This window comes from Rissa tridactyla, chromosome 1 (assembly GCF_028500815.1).
Source record: "Rissa tridactyla isolate bRisTri1 chromosome 1, bRisTri1.patW.cur.20221130, whole genome shotgun sequence".
In the NCBI taxonomy this organism is placed as follows: Eukaryota; Metazoa; Chordata; class Aves; order Charadriiformes; family Laridae; genus Rissa; species Rissa tridactyla.
Genome location: NC_071466.1, coordinates 412,434 through 439,321, shown reverse-complemented (window position 1 = coordinate 439,321; position 26,888 = coordinate 412,434). Strand labels below are relative to the sequence as shown.

General features: G+C 43.2%; 1 protein-coding gene across 4 annotated transcripts in view; it reads right to left on the bottom strand.

Moving 5' to 3' along the window:
* The window catches only part of NOX4 (NADPH oxidase 4), a 116,864-nt gene that overhangs the window by 49,139 nt on the left and 40,837 nt on the right, over nt 1-26,888 (bottom strand). For all 4 annotated transcript variants that reach the window (XM_054217834.1, XM_054217840.1, XM_054217838.1 and 1 more), the window contains exon 12: nt 20,762-20,822. In XM_054217834.1, coding sequence (XP_054073809.1) covers nt 20,762-20,822 — 61 coding nt within the window. The remainder of the gene's footprint in view (nt 1-20,761; nt 20,823-26,888) is intronic.

Sequence of the window (26,888 nt, the reverse complement as noted above, 5' to 3'; positions counted from 1 at the left end):
TTTATTAACCAAACATGCAAAACATTTACTAAACCAAGTTTTAAAATGCTTGCTTCTGAGAAATCCGCAATTATCTTCTCTCTCATTCTATGCATGCAATTTGCATTATTTTGTCTGTACTAGCTCATTTCCTAATGATTTTTTGCATTGTTCGGAGATCAATTATGCCATTGATTGTTTTGTCACTCTGCTGAGTGTGACACTGCAGATACCGTCTCGCTGACTCTCCCGTAAGTCTAACCACAGGACAAAGTCCTCACAGGCATCAAGAATGGCTGCACGGTCACGTCTTATGCTCAAACTTCTCTCTTCAACATGCCCAGTGTCTCCATTTCTTCCTGGTTTCCCTTTTGAGCATACAGTTCCTTCCAAATCGTTGATCAGTGAGAAGTCCTCGGTTAAATGTAGGCACTCTCACTGGGATCGTGTATGTTGAGATAAATGTGAAGTGTTGCTACCCGTGATGAGTAGGGGCTGGGTGTAATAACACAATCTTTGCCCTGTTCTAAGTCAGGAAGGTTGTAGACTACAAAGGAGAAGAGAAAGTTTGTCATGGATAGCTTTAGAAATTTAATCTGTCCTCTTACATAAACCTCTCTTCCTTGTCTCTTACCAAATTCTTCTCTCTTTTTCATCCTTTGTTCTTCCTTCCCCCTCCCAGCTCAACACATTCACAAGTCAACCACTGGAATCTCAGTATAAACGCCCACGAACAGCTTTATAATACCTGTTCTGCCAAACCAGTTACCCATTTCAGGGACAGAAGGATGCATTTCAAGGGAAATTTTCCCTTTGAAATATTTAGATGCATGTCATTTTTGGTTCTCAAGCAAGAATGAGGTTGTGCTCACTATGGTGAGTAATGCCAGAAAAACGTGAGCAAGAATGGGTGCGTGCTTGGAAGCCCATTTAAATCGGTTACACAGTCAAGTTTCCTTTTTTCCAGAATACACTATTAGAGAGGTGGAAAGAGAGGCAAAGGGAAATTTTATGATAAAATTTTATTTTCTGGGGCTCTCAAAACAAAGAAAAATAATTTGTGTAGAAGGTTTATTATTATTATTATTATTATTATTATTCACATTCTGTAGACAGAATACTATGGCACAGAGAGCAGCGGCCTTGTATTTTGAAGCTATCACACCCCTGAAGCTCTTACGGCTTTAGCACTTCAAAGGTGATGACAAAGGTCACACACTGCAGTTGTGTCAGGTTTGACTTTAAAGGTCAGGTCTTGTGGTTCTTCTTTCCTTGCTCCTCCTTGTTACAAAATACTTTACAGAAAATAACAGCAAAGTGACTCTGCTGAATTCCAAGGGTCTTGAAAAATCAAATTCCTGCTCTTTCAGAGTTTGATGGGTCTGTATCTATGAGGTCTGTATCTCAAACTGAAGTTTGAGATATTGCTCTTTTGTTTATCCCAGTCACCTTTTACCCAGCAGCTTCAGATCACTCTGAACCTCTAATAAAACCAGGTTGAATTGCACGCGATGAACTCAATTAAGAACACTGTTATGACTGATGGCAATTGCTTTTTTGGGATACGGATTTTTTATACCAGCTTTATGGACTTTTTAAATCGAAGTTCATAAGAATAAACACAGATGAGATTAGAAAGCAACCAGTGAACGGGAGAACAGAAAAGCCTCATTAGTTCCAACTACAGAACACTGTGGCCCAGAAGCCTAGCTGCCTACCAGAAGGTCTATCCATAGTGCCGCACTCATACCTTTGGACATTTTACACTCATGTTTCTCTAACTACCTGTAGCACTTTTGCATTTATTGAGACAGAAATCTCTCACTTTCATCTTTCACTACACGGACACTTGCAAGTCCTGTAATTTCAAACTATAAAAAATCTGCCTAGCTTTATGCAAAATGCAGACTGGTCTGGAGCACCTTCCATGCCATGAATATCTCCTCAACAACTTGCAATAATTTAAATAAAAAACAAAAAAATCAAGTCAGCTTTCTTAAAATAGTCAACATCATTTAAAAGGATTTCAGACCCACTAATCTGCCTTGTTTTCAAGCTCTGTATACATGAAATGCTGTCACAAGTACTTCCTCAGTGCCTTGTAAAAAGGCATTTAGGAAGACGCCTTTGCCACTCTAAGGGCTATAAAACTACGATGAGCAACAAGATGGCATAAAACTGAAATGTTCAATATTTCAGTTTGACCTATGTCATCGCAACGGCCAAAGTTTCTGAAGTTAAGGAAGTGTCACTTCTCTCCTCTTGAAGAGTCTGCACTACAAATATCCTCCATCGGATTAAAAGGGGAGGAAAGAAAACAATGATGAGGTAATGTTGATGAGCTAAAGGTTCCAAAATGATTACACCATGAGCCTTGGAATTCCCCTAAAACATACATATTTTGCTGATACAAAAAGACAGGCTTTTTGACCAGCTTGAACTTCCATGATTTTCAGTCCATTAAGCCTCACGGAGTTTAATTCTCCTGTTTTTTCACCACCATTGGTGATCCCTCCTGATCAGTCATGTAAAAGACTAATTAAAGCCCACTATTTACAGAGCTACTAAAAAAAACCTAAAAGCTAGTAAAAGCCATAAAGTTGAAAATTATATAAAAACCCTTGCTGTTTATATTTATCTAAGGGAAATAGAGAAGCTTTGACAGAACGGCGACTGGTCTCCTTGTTTTCTAAGCTAGGTGAATAAGCAGTGAGCATCCTTCTGTTTCTTTTGCAGAATTTTAGTTTGTTTAAGCAGAGGGAAAAAATAAGGAAATCAACTAATCATTACACAGGTCAGCAGTGAACCTGAATCTGGCATCAGCCCATCCCTTCCCTGCTGGAACTCTAGGTGCTTTCCTATGCCTTTAAAATGTCACACCTACTATGTCAAAATGAGTTTGGACAGATTTATTTCTAACCAGACCTCCCTCATTTACACTAGAACCACAGATATTGCATGATTTATGTGTGTATACCCATACATCTGCCAATGAAGAGGCGGCATAAAAGGCAGTTCTTGTCCAAAGGACCTTAAAAGGTTGAAAGGTGAGTGATGGAAAGCAAAATGCTTTGTTTCAAAACAGGGAAGAGAGACACCGAGAACCGCATTGAGACTGCATTTGGTATGTCTAACTTGGCAAGACAGTGGCGAGTGACCCAGCCTGCCTATGAGCTGTGCTGCCAGCCTCGGGCTCCCCAGACAGCCGGTGAAGAGGAGCGGACACAACACCAAAGTTGAGCAGCCTCAATGCTCAATACGGAGTTAGAGACCCTTCTGCAGGTTATAGAGCAACGCCCCGGCAGAGCTGGGGATTAGCTAGATCCCTGGAGTTCAAAACCAATGTCTTAATCAAGAAACTTTTCTTTCTCAGAGGTTCTCACTATACGTGAAGGCTATTTCTGTCATGACAGTAGAGTTCATTCCACAGCTCGGCACTTACAAAGTGCTACAGTAAAACTGGGTTTAGAAACAGTCCTAAAAGGTAACTTTAATTTTTTAAAAAAACCCTGTATAAATACATACTCTGAAGCAAATGTTATTTATGCAGAATTTTGTAGCACTGAGTTCTACAATTCCAGCACTGCCAAGCTCCAGAGGGTATGCCTCCAAAAACCTGGGCAAAGGCACAATTTGTCAGGCTGCACTGATTCGCACCAAGGGCCCCCTCAGCTCTTGCTTCACAGGCAGGCACCTATGGAAGAACCGGCACGGGGCAAATCCATCCTGCCGGCACTTTCCAAGCCTCCAACTGTTTCTACCTGAAGAGATCTGAGCCTACGGTGGTTTGTCTATTAAGAAATACCTGACTTCTCTTTAAAGTACTTGCCGAGTCCCCCATGAAAACCCCCTAATCTATCCCACAGCCTCTGACAAGGAGTTTCTACTACATGAAGATCCATCATCTTACGTTTGCTCTGAAATAGTGTCTTACCGACTGTATTTGATGACCAAAGTTCTGACACTGGCAGAAACCATGAACAGTCAGGCCCTACTCACTTTATCTTCCAGTGTTTTGCATGATTTGCAGATCACTGCTATATTCCTCTAGATTATCTCTTTTCCAGGCTAAAGAGTCCCTGTATACTCAGTTGTCCCATGTTTGGAAGTCTTTCCGAGCTTTTGATCATGTTTGTCCTTTCCTCTTGAACCCTGTCCAGTATCCCGGCTGAGCGATGAGGACCAGACCTGCACAGGGGACTCACGCAGGACTCAAGTCCTGGGAGCACCACAGAAATGCCCAGCTGCACAGTGACCTCCTCTGCTTCAGCATCTACTCTTCTCCTAATAATTTTCCCTCTTTATTGCTGCTGAGCACTGAGCTGAAATGGAAATAATTATCATGACTCCGAAGTGTTATTCTTGGGCTGTCACTGTCACATCATCTCCAGCCACGTGCATTAGTTTGTCACCAAATATATCAAACATCAGTACGTACCCACATGCATACATGCACTGGTATTTATAGCTAGGTCTATAAATAGGTTTGTAAGCGTAACATATTTTATGCAGTTGAACAAGCTATGAGAACTTTTCATAAAACTTATTTAAATGGCAGCCACAAAATAATGGAGTTAATCCCATCCAAGGCTAAAATTCTGTATCATAACAAAAACACCACCAGTCGTTGGGAACTCATTCATTGGCTTTTGTCTATTCGCATTTGGCCTCGGTTTAGACCATAAGCACGGGATCATTTCACACTCTTACTAATACAGGCAGAGCTTCATTATTACACTCAAATATGCAAATAAATTACTGTACAATAACTTTGCAGAACCACAGAATAGAATCATAGAATCACAGAATCTTCATGGTTGGAAAGGACCTTTGAGATCATCGAGTCCAACCATACACACACACAAAAAAACCCCAAACAAACAAAGAAAAAAAAAATCCAACCACCCCACAACCTACGATCTCTGCCACTAGAGCATGCCCTGAAGTGCCACATCTAGATGTTTCTTAAACACCTCTAGGGATGGTGACTCAACCCCCTCCCTGGGCAGGCTGTTCCAGTGCCTGACCACTCTTGCAGTAAAGTAATTCTTCCAAATATCTAACCTAAACCTCCCCTGCCGCAGCTTCAGACCATTTCCTCTGGTCCTGTCATTATTCCCCTGGGAGAAGAGGCCAACACCCACCTCTTTCCAACCTCCTTTCAGGGAGTTGTAGAGGACAATGAAGTCTCCCCTCAGCCTCCTCTTCTCCAAGCTAAACATGCCCAGCTCCCTCAGCCTCTCCTCATATGCCCTGGTCTCCAGACCCTTCACTAGCCTGGTAGCTCTCCTCTGGACATGCTCCAGCACCTCAATGTCCCTCTTGTACAGAGGGGCCCAGAACTGAACGCAGCACTCGAGGTGAGGCCTCACCAGTGCCGAGTACAGAGGCACCATCACTTCCCTGCTCCTGATGGCCAGGGAAGTGGAAGGGTGGAAGGGCTCTCTGGAGATCATCTAGTCCAATCACCCTGCTCTGAGCAGGGCCAGGAAGACCAGGTTGCTCATGGCCATGTTCAGTTGGGTTTTGAATATCTCCAAGGATGGAGACTCCACATCCTCCCTAAGCAACCTGTTCCTGTGCCTGAACACCCTTCCAGTGGGAAGGGTTTTTCTTGAACTTAAAATGAATTTTCTGTATTTCAATTTGCACTGATTGCCTCCTCTTCTGTCACTGGGAAGAACCTGGCTCCCTCTGCTTTACTCCCTCCCAGGCAAAAGCAAAAGATTTTGGACAAAAGGCATTGGAGGGAACAATCACATGCCTTGAGACCTGGATTCCAGATCTAATGAACCTTTCCCTATGCAACACAGGGTGTGATTTAAGGCTGACAAAATTATATTTTACCTTCAGCCACTGTTTTTGGGGGTGGGTGAAGCACAAAATGCTTTGTATACCCAAAACACGCAACACGCCAGTCTTGTACAAAGTACTCCTACGCCATTACAAGAGAACAGGCGTGAAGCGCTAGCAGATTTTGGCCTAGCAAAGCATGCCCCTATAAAAATATCACCAACAAGTACATTCTAGTTCTTTGTGCCAATTCCTTTCTTAGAAGTCATGGAATCATAGAATCATAGAATGTGTTGGGCTGAGGGACCTCTAAAGGCCATCTAGTCCAACCCCCCTGTAGTGAGCAGGGACATCTTCAACTAGATCAGGCTGCTCAGAGCCTCATCCAGCCTGGCCTTGAGTGTCGTAAGGGATGGGGCCTCCACCACCTCTCTGGGCAACCTGGGACAGTGTCTCACCACCCTCAGTGTAAAGAACTTCTTCCTAATGTCTCATCTAAACCTGCCCTGCTCTAGTTTAAACCATTGCCCCTCATCCTGTCGCTACATGCCCTTGCAAACAGCCCCTCCCCAGCTTTCCTGTAGGCCCCCTTCAGGGACTGGTAGGCCATTATAAGGTCTCCCTGGAGCCTTCTCTTCTCCAGGATGAACATCCCCAACTCTCTCAGCCTGTCCTCATAGCATAGGCGCTCCAGCCCTCCGCTGATCTTCGTGGCCCTCCGCTGGACCCCTTCCAACAAGTCCACGTCCTTCTTGTGCTGAGGACTCCGGAGCTGGACGCAGTACTCCAGGTGGGGTCTCACCAGAGCGGAGCAGAGGGGCAGAATCACCTCCCTCGACCTGCTGGCCACGCTTCTTTCGATGCAGCCCAGGATGCGTTGGCTTTCTGGGCTGCAAGCACACATTGTTGGCTCATGTCCAGCTTTTCATCCACCAGGACCCCCAAGTCCTTTTCCACCAGGCTGCTCTCTATCACATCATCCCCCAGCCTGTATTGATAACGAGGATTGTCCCGACTAAAATTGTCCCGAAGTCACCCTAAATAACTGATATAATCAACATGTCTGCTTATGGAAAAAAAAGAAAAAAACAAACCAAACAAAACTATATCAATATTTTGTGCCGTTTCCATTGATTGTCACCTTTGAACATAAAACTGCAAACCCACATCGGTTTGAGGAGAGGGACACAGAAGGTGAGGAGGCAACTGTCCCCAGAGCTGATAAACACAAAGTCAAGACACTGCCCTGCCATAGGTTTCGTACGTGCTGGGCAGGGGAGATGCTGGCTTCTCTTAGTTGGGGCAGGGATGGGAGGGGAAGGAAACATGCTAAAGAAAGAAGAGTTTGCAAAAGAGAACCAGAGTTTCCGTGTTAATACACCCTCACTCCCTGTCTTCCAATACAAGGTACCAGGGAGATTGCCCGGCCCTCTTCCCTCCAACTGCAGCTGTGAATGGTGTTGCTAATCAACGAGGCTTAATTGACATCAGTAAGGTCACTAAGCAGAACTTTTACCTCCTCACAGCTACGTTGTGTGAATACCTACATTGAAGATGCTAAGTTGTTGTCAGGGTCTGTGCCGAGGGCCAGACAGAAAGCTGGAATATGCGGAATCCTTAAGACAGTGCTCGGACAAAACAGCACTGATATACATCCCGGGGGGTGAAACGCCTGTCCAGCCAACCTCTTAGCTGAAATCAAATGCTAGAAATAACAGTAATAAGGCTCCAAATAAGAAACAAAAGAAGAAATAGGGTATTAAGGGACTCCATTTATATATAAAAATCATTTCTCCTGTGTTTTCAGCTGGCTGTGTCTTTCACAGAACACATACAAGTTCTTCTCTGAAAGCACTCCTAGCACTAGTTGCGCTGAAGCATAACACAGGATAAAGTGATCAGAGCTCAGCTGGATCCTACCTTCTATGTAAATTTTGCTAGTCAACTGGGGATGATCCACTGGGAAGAACTGCATATTTTTTCCAAAGATCTAATCACATCTGAGGCTCCATTTCTTATAACATCTCTCAAAGGGCAATATCAAAACCTTATCAGGAAATCATTTGAATGACTGGCAAATGAAATGAGCCATTAGATATTGTTTTTCTCTTTTTTTTTTTGGATAGGTGATAAAACATAATGCACACAAGTGTATCAGGAAATGTATCAAAAGTTTGGTTTAATTTCACCCTGCTGTGAGCAATTCTATTATTTCTTCTTACATCTGAATTAGACAAGTAATTCTTGAGAACTTCAGCCAGCCCACTCCCTGACTGTAAACTACTATATATAACCTAGTCTGGGTAGTTTTCATTTACTCTTAATTAATAATTTCTTAAAAATACTTTTATTTGCTGACTTAGCACTAGCTCATGTGTAGATTCTCCTTCAAATATGTTGCGTGATTTTCTATGGATTGTCGTCTCCATCTTTTAACTACCACGATGTTACGAATGTAACGAAATATTAAATAGACATCTTTTTACACGACAGAAAGTCTGTTACTACTCAACAAAAGTCAACAAAAAAAAGTCTTCCCAGCCTTGAACGGGAGAGAAAAGCTTGAAGATGTTACTATGTAATACTACACTAATAACTATTTTCTAGAACAAAGAAAACCAGTGTTTTAACATGATTTAGATCACACAGTTCCTCACGCCATTGTAAGGAAAAGGTTTGGCAGGTACTTTTTTGAAAAAGTCATTTTGCCAATTCTTAACGTGGCAGATCTATGCGCAGAGGGCTGCGTACGGCCAAGGACACGGCGAGCAATGCACACAGAAACAGGAGCACGGGTATCGACAGGGATGGAACGAAGAGGAACCGGCTCAATATAACCATGGAACAAGAAAACAGCTTCGCGTGCTTATCTTGGTGGGAACTGAACAAGGCGACCGGGTTAGTGATCTGAAGTATGCGTTTACTTGCCTAGCAGGTGCATGGAAAGTTTTAGAGCTCGCGTATAAAAGCCGAGGCCTGAGAAGCAATAAACGATTTCGTGCTCATCACAGCCAGAGTCCGTGCCTTCATACACCACACTTAAAACTATAAGCTGTCATTAGATATCTATCTTTTGATTCTTTTAGTTACCAGTCACGACCTGCCATACAGCAATGCATGGATGGATGCACCATCACAAATTCAGCAATACCAAACAGTGCAGAAATGCTAAAAACCTCTTCAGGCAGAAATGGCACATCCTGGTACATATTTGTTGAGAAGCAGGAGAGACCTTTAAAGAAATGTTATTTCTAAACCGATTTTTGGATTAATGAAATGCTGCTTTATTTGGACACTGAGGAAATTTCATTTGCCATGCTTGTTAATAATGGGGCATGATTAGCATAATCCCCTCGACCCATTAAAAAAACACCAACATCAAATAACAGAAATTATAAAAATATCTTCCTTTACTTATAAATTTTGCCTTTTTCAAGCCAGTCACGGCTAAGCTCCAGAGACACTCAGCTAACGGAGCATAAGTGACATCCTTGAGGGAAAGCCCTGTGCCGTCAGGCTGGCACCAGACACTGGGCAAAGCACGGCAAAGCATCACAGCTTCGGCTTTGAAAATGCGTGGGCGTCTCTGTCATGTTCCTTGAGGAAATGGCACTTACGGTGTGCTTAATGAGTAAGAGAGCATGTTAAATTTATGGGAAGAGATAGGTAGTCCTTAAAACCGCTTATCGGAACGAAGAGCACAAACTGCCCGCTGCTTTCTTTTCATGTCACGTAACACAAGCAGGCTTCTCCGGCTGCCGGTGCGCTAGTTATCGCCGGCAGTACAGCGAAACCATCGCAGCAGCCATTTCAGCAAAACTCAAAATAGCCAGTAATCTCTGAAGCTCCTCCTCTCCCCAAAATCCCCCTTCAACACTGAAAAATGTGTCAACAGGCCTCGGTAAATGCCACCTTCCACTGAGCCCCCCCTTGTCCAACACACATGAAAACACAAATGCGCCTGTTTGGATTCACAGACCTCCCAGGCCCTCTCCCCAGCAGAGAGGCATTCTCTTACTCACGATCACGGTCTTTACTACAGCAGAACTTAAAATTGTCTGGTTTCAGGTAAGTCACAAATCCAAGCAGTCATCCACTGTTTGTCAGCTCCCACGCACAGCACAGCGTCCCTTCAAATTACCAAAACTACAGTGATGCCTTGCATAAAGTATTGTCCCAGTTTTACTCTCTAGAGATGGTCAAACATTTTAAATCAAAATGGCTTTTTAGATAGGATGTCGATATTTTAAGAGAAAAAAACCCAACACATTAAAATGTGAAAAAACCCACCCGAGTGCTGAAAGTGGAGGGATGTGTGTGGGCACGTATATGTAAATAAAATGCAGCGCTTCATGCCAGTCACAGTGGAGTTTTCTCACGCGCCCATCTCCTTTCCCAGTTAGAGTTGCCAGACGGACTCTATCTACCACGATGCAAGCGCCTTCTTTCTCCGAGAGAGCGAGACCGTGGCATATTACAGCAAATATACCCCAAATGGGGAACCCAGCCAAGAGAAGATAAAGGAAGCTGGAGACACACAAATCCTAAGAGGCAGTGGGGAGAGCACTTACAAGTGACATTTTTGGCTTTCGGACAATGTTTTTGACCAAGTGAATTTTTGGAGAAACAAATAATATTTCTCATGGAAAAGGTAAATTAATTTAAAAAAAAGGGGGGGAAGGGCATCTTATATTCATTTAATAGGCAATTTTATCACTCTTATTTCTCAAGGAAAAAAATGCTTTAAAAAGTCACAGGGAATGTTATTTCATTCCCTGCTCTTTGCTTTGACTTCGCTGCCTCTTTGTCAAAGCTGCTGAAGGCACCTCATGCCTCAAAGACAGCCTGGTTTTTTCCGGCTGTTTCAGCTGATCTAATAAACGATATTACCTCCCCCCCCAAAACTTGCCTCTCATGGTATATTATTTCATTATAGCGTACTTTGGTCTAATCTGCTACAAATGTCACAAACTATACAAATAAGAAATATCGTGATATCCTTTCTGAAACAAGCTCTGTCACTTTATCCCCATTCTCATCAAAAAAACCCTTTACATAAAGAAGAAAAAGAGGCAGAAGGACATGCCGGAGCTGCAGAAATGTGGGTTATAATGTCAGTGAAACAAAATACACGCTGCACCCTGCCCGTCAGCTGCTGCGCCTCATACCAAAGCGCCGGTTACTGCCGTCACCGCACACTCTGCCGCGCCATCCCCGAGGCGCACGGCTGCGATCCCATTCACAATTTGGAAGCGATTTCCAGGCTATGAATTCCCTCCTACAGTTTCTCCTCATGGCATTTAGCTAATACTGAGCTAATTTGCGTCGATAAGAAATGCCACATTCAGCACGTAGCAACTACCATTTCAAATTTCGCCCCAAAGTCGGACGCACTAGCAATTAATTTACCTCGCAGCATCTTAAAACTTTCTAGCGTATTTAAGGCATTTCTGCCTCACCACCTTTTGAAATTTCAAAGCCTGATCAAAAGAAAAAAATTGGGGTCTAATTACAAATTAATTTAGTGGACTGACACTCACAGAAGGATGCCTTTATATTAAAAACTGGATTGCACTGGTGGCCTGACTCCACTCCCTTTAGGAACTTGCCCCCGCGCCTGCGCTCTGCACTGCGGCATCCGCTGTTCTGAGGCACGGCACCACGAGGTTCATAGACCACCACAGAGCTGTGATGAGCACGTAGTTTCACGTGTGGTTTAAGTTTGTACAAAATGCGTAGCCATAAACATTTTAAACACAATTCTTCCATTCTGTTTATAGCAGACACCAACATGCCTATTTTGACAAGTTGTGGAAACCTGCTGCTGGCCCATTGTCACAACACGGTGCCTCCAGTGCAAGTTCTGAGATTTGGTTTTCTTCTTTAAAGGAAGACGTAACACTTTTGCGGCTGTCACATACCCTTTTTTTTCACAGGAATCCTACTTTTACAGTTGAAAAGTACATAGTCAGTTGGTGGCAGATTTTTACTAATAATATTTATGATTTAATGGAACAGATCTCCAGGGGAGCACTGGGGCAGAGAAGAACTGTGGCTGCAAGATGCTCCTCAGAACTTCTTGGATCACCGACTGGCTCTATTTCTTTACGGTAAAACCCAAATTCTCCAGCTAGTGCTTGATGCATTGGAGAAACAATGCACACACAAAAGTCAAAGGACCGGATGGAGCAACAGGAAGGTGTGTGTGGCACACGAATGCTGGGCTGCAAGGGGCTGTAGGGAATTGATGTTGAAATTTGGGGTGTAGGATTTGCTTCACATGAACAACGCCAGCACTGATTTTCATGCATCTTGGAATAGAAAGAGATTTTGGAATAGACAGTTGCTGCTTGAAGGACGTTTGGGGTGAGGACATGCAGCTGACGAAAAGCAGGGTAAACATACTTTTGGAATGAAGGAGAAAAAATAATGCAATAGCAATAAAGAAGGTGGGATATCCTAACTAGAACTTCAACGCCAATATCGTGCCAACAAGGAGCTATGCAATATTGGCTGTGTAAATAGGGTGAAAAAGTCATTTCACCACATTATTTGATCATGATGACATTTGCAGTGTCGTGGGAGTTTTAATTAACTCCCACAGAGTTAACTGCTGAGCCCAGAGTAAATTCTGAGCAAGTGACGGCCTCTCTCCCTTCCAATCCAACTTAGACAAGGCACCTGTAGATATAAGCAGACGGGTAGGAGAGACCAGGGAATGAGCAGCAATACGAGGTAGCACGGTCGGTAGTCTTCTCAACAGCCCAGCAGCCACTGTTCCTAGTGGCCTTCACGGCAATGGAGAGCTACGCTTTAAATCACACCACAGCCTAAATCGATGATGAGACCTCTACTGAGAAGCAAGCCCACTTCTGTAATTAAAAGGAATGTTAGAAGTGAAGAAGGTGAAGAAAGTAAAGAGCCAGGCAAATGCAAGGTCTCAAAACTTCAACTTTGTACAACAGATGAACCCAACAGAAGGTTCAAAGGTGCCGTGCTCATTTTCTGTAAGAATTTGCACATAAAAAGGCAACAACTAAAATGCACACACATTTTTCAGTGGTGGTTCTTGCTCTGAAATGAAGGAGTAAAGGGGTAAAAAAAAAAACCAAACAGGAAAAAAACCTAAATTATGACATCATCACAAAGTTGAGCTTCATTTTCACAAACAGCACAGAAAGAGCCCACGGACATCCAATGGTTCAAGCAGAAAAAACAGCAGACTCTTTCAATCCCAAGTTTTGGGTTTGGTTTATGTTAACGTCTGTACAGAAATTATTCTAAGAAACTCTAAAGCATCACGCAGGAGTTCGGAGCACATAAAGATAATTGTCCCTTGTGATCATAAAGGTTATAAATATCAACAGTTCCTACAGGAGTTTTTCCTATATTTTTAATGCTCCAAATATGAAATATATTTTTCCTAATTAACTACAGCACTTTTACAATCTGTTAGAAAAAGGTCCCAAAAAGAAACCTTTCAAATCTCTTTTTAAGAGATTTTAACTAGCAATTGTTAGTTCAACTGTGGTAAATCATAATTCCAAGTATGAAGCATGTCTGCGTTTTTGTTCTGTCCCTGAGGAGGAAGTTTCAATGATCTGGGAACAAAACAAGATGACATTTGGTACGCATTCTTCAGCAAAACTTGAGTGGCATCTAGGGGAGTCCACTGCTGCCCCCAGGGAAGCGCAGGCGTGCATGAAGAGCTGGCGTTTTGATGTGAACCCTCAAATTTCTCTAGAAACCATTACACCCCTCAGCTTGTTAAAGGTGCTCACACAAAGGAACCAGAAAGTCCAGCCAGACTTTGCAAATTCCTTGCTGGAAGCCGCTGTGTACCTCTGCACAGAAACCACCACAAGAATGGGACTTCCCTAAGCAGCCCTAGGCAAAGGTTAACAGAAAAATGGTGAAACTCAGCGAAGATTTTCTTCCCTAAACAAAGATTAACTGAAAAATGGTGAAACTAAGCAAAGATTTGCTTCCCTAAGCAAAGATTAACAGAAAAATGGTGAAACACAGGCAATTCCAGGACAGCAACTTTGCGTTCTTAAATAGGCAAACACCGCGTGTTAGTGATTACAACCCCAGAAATTTGCCTGGCAGTCCTCTCAGATACATGTCCTAGAGCTTTTCTATCTTGTGATTCTATTTTCAAAGTAGAGAGCAGCTTTTTGCTTTTTTTCCCTACGTTCATTTCGATCCCATCAGCTGCTACATGTCCATGTGCTCCACAGGCTTCATTCCTGTCGTTCCCTTCAGAAGGGTACTTCAGAGTTCTGAGGCATGGCGAGGAATCCTTCAGCCTTGTATTCTTGGGTCAGTTCTTAACTACACCAACATCCACACATCTTGTGTGTATTGTATAAAAGGATAAAAATAATTTACATCATTTGGCCATTTTCTATAATCATTAAATGAATAAAAAGAGCCTGGGACATGCAAAAATACGGAAGCTTACAAATAACAGGATGCATGAAGAAAGGACTTCAGAGCAGGAAGTCCTACTCCTTTTGTCACCTAAAAATTTTTTTTCCCTGTAGAGATAAAACTCATTAACTGTTCAAATCGGAGCTGACTCAAGTTACCCTGGTTTTGGGACTAAGTCAGCTGGAGTTCAACTAACGTAAAACAATCCAGGTCTGGAGCCAAAACTCCAGATGTGTTCACCTTCAGCATTAATTCTTTAATCAGAGGAAAGGGGCTCTCAGCTTTGGGCCAGTAAACTAAATCTGTTCTCCTTCTTTTGCTCCATTCTCTTAATCCTGTCTTTTATTGAGCTTGTTTGCAGTCATAAATAGGATAATTAATGAACGTTAATGGCAATGAAGAATAAAAATAGTACTCCTTATGGCACAATGTGGCTAATTATATTGTTAAGGTATTTTAACTTCTCAGTAATGCAACAGTATTATTTTTATTACTAATGTCTAATTATATGAAAAGAAACACAATTAAACCTTTTTAGCATTCAATTCTGATATCCTCCTCAGAAGTCTACGTAGGATTCACTGATAATATAAGAATTGGTAGACATAAAATCTAACAGGGGAAAATAACATCTATTCCATCTCTGTCTTCAGCTTCCAAAACCGCACGTTGATTTTGCTGGAACTGCTGACAGTACCACATCATTAACGCCTTTACACCCTGCCAGGAATCCCATGGAATAACTAAACACAACAAAATACATGTTACTATGGAATGAAAAAGGCCCAAATCAAACAGAGCTTGAGGTAATAGCTTCAGTAGCCGTTATAGTGATCCCGGGACAACCGTGTCACACCCTGCGGGCAGATTTTGTAGTCTTGTCACCTTCTGCTTCACACATTCCTCCAGTCTGAATCAAGATCTACTAAGAATATAGTAGATACTGACTGAATGATCCACTACTTCAATATCTCTAAAACTGTCTCCAGGGTTATTGCTTCTTTGCTAGCTCCTGCGCTTGCTGCAAAACTCCATTTAAGGGCAGCAAAGCACGTTGGGATGCTTCAGGCCCTCTCTAAACCAGGAGCTGCAGGGGCTTAGCAAGGTCACGTAGATGCTCCTCAACAATTTGACAAACCCTCCCAGCCCAGCAAGTTTAGATCATTCTTCCTTCAGAGCCACTCAAAAGGTATCTTTGTTTTCTTCTGGTGAGTATGCAAAAAATCCTTAGTCAGCCTCCAAAGTCCCAAACAACTGCCTGAAAATTTTTGTCTGTTTAAAACTATCATCTGGGGTGTGTGCGCTTTGCTGTCTGAGGTTTTAGTCCACAGGGAGTTAAACAAGATCCATGCTTTCATACATTTGCCATGTTCTGGAAAATTGTTGTTTTTAACTGAAAAATGTTTGTTTTCCGCTGGAACTTCCTGCTCCAAGTCTGGACCTTCCAGAAAAAGGACTATGACAATATCTGACAAAAATTCACATCATTCAAAATAAGCACCTAGATGACCTAGTGACCGTGTATACCCTCATCCCTAGCGGGAAGAATAAGCAAAGATGTGTATTTTCTGACAAGACCTAGAGTTTACAGGGTGATGCAGATCGGTACCCCATGATCTGTCTGTCCTGGCTCCAGATGGAGAGTTCCCGCACACACCACCACCTCCTGCTGCCACGACATTTGGCAACCTATAGGACAGACGTCCCAGGTTCAATGGGTGGTACTAAAGTGCTCTTATGGCATCCCCACAATAAATACAGAATCACAGAATCACAGAAACTTCAGAGTTGGAAGGGACCTCTAGAGATCATCTAGTCCAACTCCCCTGCCAAAGCAGGATTGCCCAGAGCACATCACTCAGGGCTGCATCCAGGCGAGTCTTGAAAATCTCCAGAGAATGGGACCCCACACCCTCCCTGGGCAGCCTGTTCCAGTGCTCTGTCACCCTCACCGTAAAGAAGTTTTTCCGTGTATTTGAACGGAACTTCCTATGTTCCAACCTGTGCCCGTTGCCCCTCATCCTGTCACTGGGAACCAATGAAAAGAGTCTGGCACCATCCTCCTTCAACCCACCCTTTGGATACTCGTATGCCATAATAAGGTCTCCCCTCAGCCTTCTCTTCTCCAGGCTAAAGAGTCCCAGCTCTCTCAGCCTTTCCTCATCAGGGAGATGCTCCAGTCCCTCAAACATCTTAGTTGCCCTACGCTGGACCCGCTCCAGCAGTTCCCTGTCCCTCTTGAACTGGGGAGCCCAAAACTGGACGCAGTATTCCAGATGTGGCCTCACCAGTGCAGAGTAGAGGGGGAGAATGACCTCCCTCGACCTACTGGCCACAGTCTTCCCTATGCAGCCCAGGATTCCATTGGCCTTTTTGGCAACAAGGGCACATTGTTGGCTCATGGATAATTTACTGTCTACCAGGACCCCCAGATCCTTCTCCTCAGAACTACTTCCCAGCAGGTCCACCCCTAACCTATACTGGTGCTTAGCATTCTTCCTCCCCAGGTGCAGGACCTTGCACTTGCTTTTGTTGAACCTCATGAGGTTCTTCTCTGCCCAGCTCTCTGCCCATGGATGGCATGCTGCTCCGAATGGTGGACAGGCCTTGTGGATGTCTCCAGGACCACACGCGAGTACACAGCAGGAGGATGTCACTACAAGACAAAAATCCCTGTAGAGCGCAGAACCGCAGCAGTGTTTTAAACACGGTCCCACATCAATTTGTACCAGCACCACACAATGTTTTATTGCCTTAAGACATGCAGTTCACCTTAACACCTGAGTGCTGTGTATTTGTTTTTCCACCAAAACATGCCGCGTTGCTTCAGAAGTCTGTTATTTTGGCATCATCAATATCACTTTGTGTCTTGCACCCTGAAATTTGTCTAGTGAATGAGATCCATTGTCTTGATACACTGTCGTGTGGTTTTTTCACTGCTGTCAAGTGGCTGGACATGAGGCATGGCCCCTGGCCTCTCTTCTCTCCTCCAGAGGTGCCAGATGAAATGTCAGCTTTGAAACTAAACAAGCAGTAGTACTTGAGGCAGCAGCAAGGACAGAGGAAGCACAAGGCTGATAGATGACAATGCTGAGGACAAACTAGACAGTAAGTAAGTGAGACAAAAAAACTTTCAAAAAACCCTTTTGTAAATACTAACAACAATTTTTTCCAAGCTGAAGGAGAAATAGGCGACCACAGAGATATGACAGAAGCAGAACAAAACAGGTTTAGAGGGGAGGCTGGTAACAAGATTAGCTTATTAGCTAATCCATGGATCTCCCACCTCGGATCCGTGCACGAGGGGCTGCAATGTTACCGCAGGCTTTAAAGCTGCCACCCACCGGCTCAGCCGCAGAGGAAGACATGACAAGTTAGCTCTGGGCCACAGGGCTAACCCAACCTGCAGGGCTCCACATTTGCAATTACCACAGATGGGCCGCTCTAAACCCATTGTGACTTGGGTGTCTAAGTCCTGACAGTCTAAGCTGTGGTCTACGGCTGTAGGTTTCACCTCTGTAATATGATGAAATAACTGCATTAATAGTACGAGCCATCACAATGCCACAAAACATTTTGTTAATACAATCAGTGCTGACTTAAGTAGTCGCTTGTCAGCACAAGGATAGTAATTACATGATCACAAAACCAGTCTTTAGGGAGGTCTGTAATAGCTGTTCCACTATTCGCAACACCCAGTGCACATGGCAGAAGATGGAAAAACCATGTTAGGAATCTTTCCACAGGAAAAATCACAACTAATTGTCAATTAACTAAACTAACCACCTCTGAGGTAGCTATGTATGTATCTAGACTCCCTTTACAAAGAATGAAGAGAAAAAGGCATGCTTGGGGCATGGCTCATCTCATCCTAAACTAGACACGTGAACAGGTCAGAGGTACGAAGGGAGCCACGGGAAGGATTTCAGGTGAAAGAATCTGCTAAACAGGGCATCTGCGGGCACATTGCAGCAATGCCAGTGCCTGCGTGCCTCTCTGTGCCGTGAAGGGCATGAAAGTTACACACAACACAGCTACTAACACCATCATAACACAGACGAGAAATGAAAGAGTTCAGATTTGTATTGGAAATTTATCTAAAGGGTGCCGCTGCCTACCTAAAGGGAGGGAATGTTGTGCCTTTATCCAAATCTCCTTCTGAGAAGGTCAGGTTCTCAGTTCTTCTAAGCTCAGGTAGCACCATTTGATTTCAATGGAGCAAGAAACACATCACTTCGGGGTCCGGATGACCGTTTGGTTTGCGAAGGTCTCAGACCTACCGTTTCTGAGGTTTCTTCCTCTCTTCCCTACTTTTTCTGTCATATGTTTTTCATTATTCAAATCATTGCTTTAAAAAGCAAATAACAGTATTGACTGAAAATCTACTAAATATCTGCTCCTATGCAAAAAATTACTTCTAGAGTGACTGCCTTTTTCAGAAGCTGCTTCTTGCTGCTTCTTCTACCGGATATCTAAAACGATATGCACCGGGATACGGGCAAGAAATGACTTTCCATTAACCGCAACTTCTCACCGGGAGCTGACAATTCTATTACGCCTTATCTTTCCTCTTGACATGCAGTTGCTTTCCCAACCTACACACCAAAGTCACTAAGGCCACGAAGTACTCTATTCAATTTTCAAAGCATAAGACTCGGTGTCTGAGACTTGACCCAAAGCGTAACTCGCAGAATTGGTTTGCCGGCAGCGCGTATCCCTCCTCCAGTCCTTACAGCTAATGGCAGGAAATTGTTCCTTCACCACTTCTCCCAGGAGCGGGCAGCAGGAGCTGAAGCCGGCAAGAGGAGAAACATCTCAAACTAACCGGTTCTTCTTCTCCATATTTCAGAGCGTATCTGCGCTCTTCTGGCATCCTTTTAATTAAGGCTTGTAATTGAGTTCTCTGAAACAAATTGTTAACTCTCTTTGGTGTCAGGCATAAACTGTCAGGAATGTGAAAAAGTGTTACAAAAGAGAATTTGGGTCAATAGGATAAAGGCTGAGAGAACAGGTCGTGAGAAGAGCTCAAATGACAGTATGTCACACAAAAACTCCTCCAGCCCAATATCCTGTCTGCAGAAGAGGCCATTAGAGCACGCTTAAGAAAGATTATAAGGAACGTGGCAAACATAATAATCCTTCCTCAAACAGTCAGCGGATTAGAGACCATTAACTGTCACAGGGCTTAAGGGACTCGGTGAGAACAAGGCTCCGTGGCACAGATGTGGCATAAAGGGCTGGGTAAACCACCTGCTTTTTGACAGCTTGTCTGACCCCGGCAGAGATATCCCTGTTTAGCAAAAGTCATAGAACAAACGGTCTCTGTAACGCGACAGCGTCCTGAGTCTCATACAGTCCTACCTAGGCAGACCTGCCTCTCCATGGAGAATATAGATATTGAGGTGGGAGAATAATATTTAAATGCTAACAGAGAACAATTCACACCACAGAAGCAGTCACAAAACTTCAAAGATGCCACTTCTTTTGGAAAACCCATTTAGCTTGTACTTGTCCACCCCACTTGTCCCAGTAGCCCACTGTCCACTCCCGGGCGGGAATGATGCTTAACAAGAGCCATCATACTGGAGGAGACCCGAGGCTAATTAGTCTCATCATCTGGCTCTATATGGCTGAAATCCTATACTTCAAGCAAGAACAGAAAACGAGGGTGACTGCGGAGCGTATGTGCGTACGGCACTGCCCTCACAACCTTTGCTTGTTAATGTTTCAGCAACTTCCACAGCCAAGTATGCAGCACGACCGACAAGTTCTACAGACATTCAGGGACTTATTCTCCCCAAATTGGTCCAATCCCTTTTAGGGCGACAAACTTATTTGACTCAGTTCCACAAAAACACGAGCCGATAGAAATTAACATGGAAAACATTCCTTCATAAGAGATGAACAAGATGGTGTTGTGTATTTGTCTTCCTTACAAGGAAATGCTGTGCTAAGCAAGAAGAAAGTCAGCCGCCGCGGAATAATGACAACTATCACGTGAGTATACAACTGTCACGGGGAGCAGCAAATTACCATTCTCCTCTGCGGGGAATCCTGGCTTACCCCCCTGGTCTGGAGGACATTCAAAGAGCAATGGAAGAGCATGGAAGAACATGAAAGCGACCTGTAATCTCAGCGTACCATAGGCGTTAATTAACCTGGCAGCCATCCAGACTGCTGGCATCAAAATCCGCTTATCTGGGAGCTGCACATTTCGGCATTTCTGCAGACACTACTACGCACAGAGGCACTGCACAGGGGCAGCGGGCTACCGAAAAATAAGAAAAAGAGGCAGGAATGGAGGAGTGCTGAAAATTATCACATTGCAATCAGAAGATCTGTTAGTAGTTGGAAGAACACGTTATCTGAAGAAATGTACATCTGAATAAAGCAGGGGTTGCATCAAGAGTGTAATAAAAGGAACTTGGGAAAAACGAGCACGGATGATCTCTAGCGAGAACACACCACAATAAAGGTACAATCGTGCTGAAGCCAGAAAGAGATAACAGTTAAGTAAAGGTATTTGTCTCTGAAAAGGAATGGTTTTTCTACATACCTGTCCAGTCTCCTACTACTTTAAGGTGGACCCCAAACGTTGCTTTGGTATCTGTAGGGCACTAAAAATATTAAATATATTAAGGACCAGTTCTGAGTAACAAGAAAATAACAAAATGCATTCAAAGTACAGTTGTTAAGACAGAACCTGGTGTAAATAGGTCATTCCTGAGCAAGCATACTAGCAGCGATACCCTCTAAAAAGCAAGTCTAGCATCAGTACAGTTCAGGAAGCCGAGCATGGCACTCAGTCTTAACTCTTTCTTCTGGTCACAGAGGGGTTTGGGATGGGCTTGTCTGATGGTGTGATTTGGAAGAGCCACTTCATTCAGCATCACTGAGCAATGATACCAACTGGGGATGCAACAGAATCCAGCATGAGGATGTACAGAAACGCTCCCTCTGCTATTGACACTTATCATCCAAAATCAGGAACTGCCCCATCACTCTTAAATCAAGGCATTTAAGAGAATTCTGGTTCTTGAATGTCAGGGCACCTGTTTTCAAGCTGATCATTCTCACACAACTGACGCTTGCTTCTAAATGGAAACTGAGATTTTGCTGCGCTTCACAAGAGCTTAGAGTTTGCAAAGGAAAAACACCAGATGGCATGGCACATCATAAAAATCACTCTGCAGCCACCATTCTCTCACTCTGCACCTATGCCCTCACCTCGGGGCTACTTACTTGGGAATATCAACACAGGAATGGTATTATTTACGGTCTTATTTAAACCATGGTACCTAAAACATGGCTCCAGTCAAGCCATGTCAAAGGTCTAAGGAGCCCCCTCAGTTCCGTTCCTTGTAGCTACAGGGAGATTTCAAGTGCACTGTCTGGACAGCTTTTGCAGGTACACCAAATGATTTCACACATAAACAGGACAAGCAACCATTCCTCAAGGAAAGATTTTTCACTTTCCTTCTACAAAACCAACACCATTGGTTTCTTTTGATAGAAGAAATTACTACTGAGTTTGGACACCTTTCTTAGAACCTGTTAATGACTGATCCAAGCTCCATCACGAATCCAACACCCAACAGATGACACTCCTGTCTTTTTTTTTTCTACTGCTACAGAAAAATATGAATTATTTGGGCTGAAATTCCAGGAACACGTCTATATTATAAGTAAAAGAGGCCCATGTAGTGAATCCAAGCACCAAATACTCAATCACCCACCATGCTTGTGAGAACACTTCTTGGCTCGGTTCTGGACCATTAGCATTCCCAAGATAATTTGTTGTGGAGTGGGAAATTACCGGCCTCGGGGCCGAGGATCAGTTACTAGCAGTTCCTTATTTAGCAGCAGACACAGATTAAAGGTTAGTATTTTCCACATCTCGGCAAATCTCGAACAGGGAATACAATGTCCCAGCTAGTCACTCCATTGTCCTGAAGGGGAGGAGCACTCTTGTTAAGAGTACTGATTACAGACAGACTCATATTTAAGTCCTTGTCATCTTTCACGTTTTCCTACAAAAATTTGGTACAGAGACTTAGAATTATTTCAGAAAGTCTTAACCTTCAAAAAAATGGCATCAAGGGAGGGATACAGGCAAATCTCACACAACGAGGCCAGTATTTGCTGCCACTTGTTGCAACGTCTTCCAACCAAAATCTCGAGACCAATTCTCCACAGAAAGGCAGGTAAGCAGCCTCTCAGCTGGGAAGGTGCATACTGGCAGCAAAAAGACCTGTTCTCCTGAGGGCTTCTGTAAGAGCCTTTAGCAGAGTTTATTCTTCAGTCTGGGCTGTCCCAGGGCTCTCCGTGTTTCACAGGAAGTTGAGTGAATTTCTTAGTCTAACTGTGCACAGTCCCAGTTCTGCACATTTATAAAATCGCCTGTCAGTCTCTCCTTCCATTGAAGTTAATGGCTGAATCCCCTTGTCTCCAGCCAGAATAGGTTCAAACCCGTTCTCCTTTACATTACCCTTGTGACTAACTCCTTTCTGCACTACTTTGAATAATTATCCAATAAAAAAAGAGATTTATTTCTCTTTAGACTTCAGGAAGCCTATTTTGATACCTATAACTGGGTATGAGAGCTCCTCAGAGAGTTCTAGAAATATCTTATTGTACTGCTAAATCTTACCAGAAAAACACGCCCACCATCTAGGCTACATGGAGTGAATTTCCTCCAGTTCAAGAGAGAGAAAGATTGTAGATGGTCCAGTGAAGGGCCACCAAGATGATGAGAGGCCTGGAGAACCTGCCATACAAAGAGAGGTCAAAAAGGGAACGCGCCTCTGTAACTCACAGAAGAGAAGGCTCAGGGAGATCACGGTCTTCCAATACCCAAAAAATAGCTATAGAGAAGATGAAGGCGCTCTCTTCACCACCATGCATGGTGATAGGATAAGAGACCAGGGGCACAAGTTGCTTCAGTGGAAATTTCATCTGGACATTAGAAAAATTTTCTTCACCGTGGAAGAGTTAGCCAGAGAAACGGTGCAATTTCTCCTGCTGATTCAGCTTCACAGGTCCCAGGATAACCTACTCCATGGCCCTTGCACCAGAAGGTTGAACCAGATGATCTCCAGAGGCCTCTTCCAACTTAAGACTTTTCTATGGACCTGTCATTTTACCTTTGAAAATTGTATTTAGGAGGTTTTTACTGCACAGAACACTTATTTTACCTCTCTCTTTTCCGTAAATACAATTGAGCCTCTAAATTGTGGCTTTTTCCACGCTGTTAGAGAATATATTCCAGAAGCTTAAGAAAATATTCAAAGACAGTTTTTCACAAGTTTAATCAGGAAACTAGGTAAACTTTCCCATGTTATTAACAGACCACTGGGCATGTGTAATGAAGTGCAATGAAAATAACCTCTTATATATTAAACCTTCTTCATGAATCGTAGGATAGCTGAGACTAGAGAGCATCTCTGGAGACCGGCTACTTCAATACTCCTGCTCAAGCAGGGTCTGCAAGAGCAGGTGGCCCAGGACAGTGTCCAGTTGCACTTTGAATGTCTCCAAGGATGGAGACACCACAGCCTCTCTGGGCAACCTGTGCCACCCTCACAGAAAAAGCGGGTTTTTCTTCTGTTCAGATGGAACCTCCTGTATTTCAGTTGGTGTTGTGCTGTCACTGGGTGCCACCGAGAACACCCTCGCTGTTTTCTTCACTCCTCCACCAGATCCAGCCTCTCAAGGTCCCTCAAATGGCAGCACAAGCACCCAGTGTACCAACCGCTCTTCCCAGTCTTGTACCATTTGCAAACCAGTACAGAGCCCTGAGGTACACCACTACTGACTGGCGTTCAGCTGGACTTCACGCTACTGATCACAACCCTCTCAGCCCAGCAGCTCAGCCTGTTTTCCACCTACCTCCCTGCCCTCTCATCTACTCCACACTTCACCTATTTCTCTATGAGGATTTTATGGGAAATACTGTCAAAAATCTTGTGAATTATGATGCTCTTGTCCATTTTATATATCTAAGTCTCTGATCACCTATTTTAGTTTGCCGTATCTCATCTTTAAAGCACTGCACAGCTACACACTGCTTGAAGATCCTTCTTACAGTCAGCTCATACACACATTTAAACTGGCATCTATTTATGTTCTATGAAGACAAGAACAAGCTGAAGTACCCTCTTGAATGCGAAATCAAGAGACCAAGCACATGAGCCTTGGTCAAATAAAGGCATATCAAAGTGGCCTCGGCAATGCACGATGTCCTCTCTGCAGCTGTGAACAAAAGCAATTTAGAATTGCTTTTAGAATGTGTTTTGGCAAATAGTACTTGGACTTCTCCCTGCTCCTTTTAATCTGGGAGCCCTAAGAAACAATCCAGTGACTATTAACCGTACTGTGGTGAGAGCTGCAGGCAGCCCCTTATTTTTCCTTATTGCCCAGTCTACTGCACCAGAGGAAATTGTAAAGATTAGCCAAACTTGAAATGAAAAAACACTTCCGCTTAGTTCCTTTTCCTTAAATAAACAATGCTTTACAAGCAGGTGAATCACTAACTTGAATAGCGTGTAATGAGAAGGGACATTAGACATCGTTAAACACAAGGTGACACCTGGTAAGTTTTTCAGCAGTACTTTCCGCATTTTGAAGAGTTAAATGAATCCCGTTTGCCGCACTCATTTGATTAAAATGCTATGGTACACAAATTAACTGTGGCTGATAGCGTAATTACGTGCAGCTATGTTAATCTTATTCTAACCTCAAGCTATGTATACCTTTAAAAAGTAAAAGATTTTACAGGTAGGAACACCTACTCTAATCACGTTAATCTGTCAGCATTTGGCCATCCTCCAAAAACAATTTAAAACCAAAGGAATTCTGTTACATTTAACAGAGCTGTGCAGTTTTACACCCCTGGAGAAACCAAACTACGTTCTTAGCATTGGAAAGTCAGTAGATTTCCTCAGAGCTGTTAATCACATGTGAGCTAGTTTACAATGACTATTTTTATTTTATTTTTGGATGTATTTTCACATTCAAAGCAGTGAGAAAAGTATTCTATATGTAGATAGAACTTATGTAATACAGATTCTATATCTTGAAGAAAAAACACCTTCCCATGTATTTTTTTTTCCTTTTTTTTCAAGCTTATTTGACATACAAATGCGAATTATCACATAGGGAATTTGCAACAGTCTCTGGAGAGCGACCAAGTTAATTACACTCACCAGTAGCTGTAGCCCTATTATTTATCTATATGCTGAGATAAAATATAGATGATAATTTTAATAAGCGTAATAATTTAATTATTTTTAATGCACTACTATATTAATACATACTTGAAATGTATTTTATTTATCAGTTTTGCATTGCGAACATGATTCTCGGTTGTCCTCTATGCCTTGCTTTTATATGAACACAGAGTGAACTAACTACCGTTAGACCATAGTGGTAATACTTTAAATGCCCTTTATATTGGTATAAAAATCTACCGGAGACAATGACCAGCGGAGAAATCTGTGCATAGGAGCGCACCACGTATAGTTAATGAAAACTAGGTTATCAGCATCTGTGTTTCCAGCTTAGAATACCCCAAATATTTAACATCACTGGTATCTACTCCCAGTCAAGAACCCTGCCCAGAACATGAAACAGGACAAACCTTATTGAAATAATCTGAATGGCATTAAACACTATTGAAATATTGTAAAGAACTCTTTTTAGACCTTGAGATGCAGGGAGTTGGGGTGAGTCAAAAGGAAACTAGCAAGAAACTAGCAAGTTAATTCCTGAAAGTTTCCAGTTCTTCTGTAAATCTCTACCATAAGAATTGTGAAGACTCGTTAGAGAGATGTTAGGGTTTGATCACAGCGCTGTCACAGAAGCGCTGATGCATACACCAGGATAACACTGCAGAATATCTATTATCAGAAAAACGGAGATGAAAGGGATGCCCAAGTTATGGACCACCATGCGGCTCTGCAAATAAAGCTCCTGATCTCCTGTGGAGATACTGCTCTCAAGCTGATGCACCTCAGTGAACACCAACTTCTGTGTTTGGTCCTGTAGTAGGTGGCCTGAATAGTGCCCAGAGTTACAAACAAGATCCGTGCCACAGCTGGAAGAACAAAGCGAAACCTCATCTTGGCCTGATTTGGGGAACTAAAAAGCTTATTGCGGTGTTTGGTTAAATAAAGGGAAACTCCTTCAAAGAAAGCTTTCACTTCGGGGAAAAAGCCATGATATGGTCCTAATATGGATTTGCAAATACCCTGTCAGGGACTGGAAACACTGCTGGGCCCCTGATCTCTTTCCCTGCCTCTGCCTCCCTGCCGGGGGAACCAGCTGCGCCGCGAACCCCGTTTCATCTGCCCATCCTTGCTCCAGACTCAGACGAGCTCTTACACAGATCAAGAAAAACACATCAAAGACTTGGCATGGTCGGGAAAGAGGCAGAATTGGGGGGTGGGGGGGGGGTGGGGGGGGGAGAGAACTAAGCACGACCAACTTATTTCCCCTCCTGTAGAGGGGGGTGGGGGGGGAAGAAAAAGAAAAGTTTTTCAACTTTGTCAACTGACAAGAAAACATGAACCTCGGGAGCTCAGTAAGAGCTGTAAGCTTGTCTGTTTTCATACAGAACTGATATAAACATTCCTAAAATGATTCATCCCGACATTAGAAAATGAAGAGGAGTGATGACAAACACA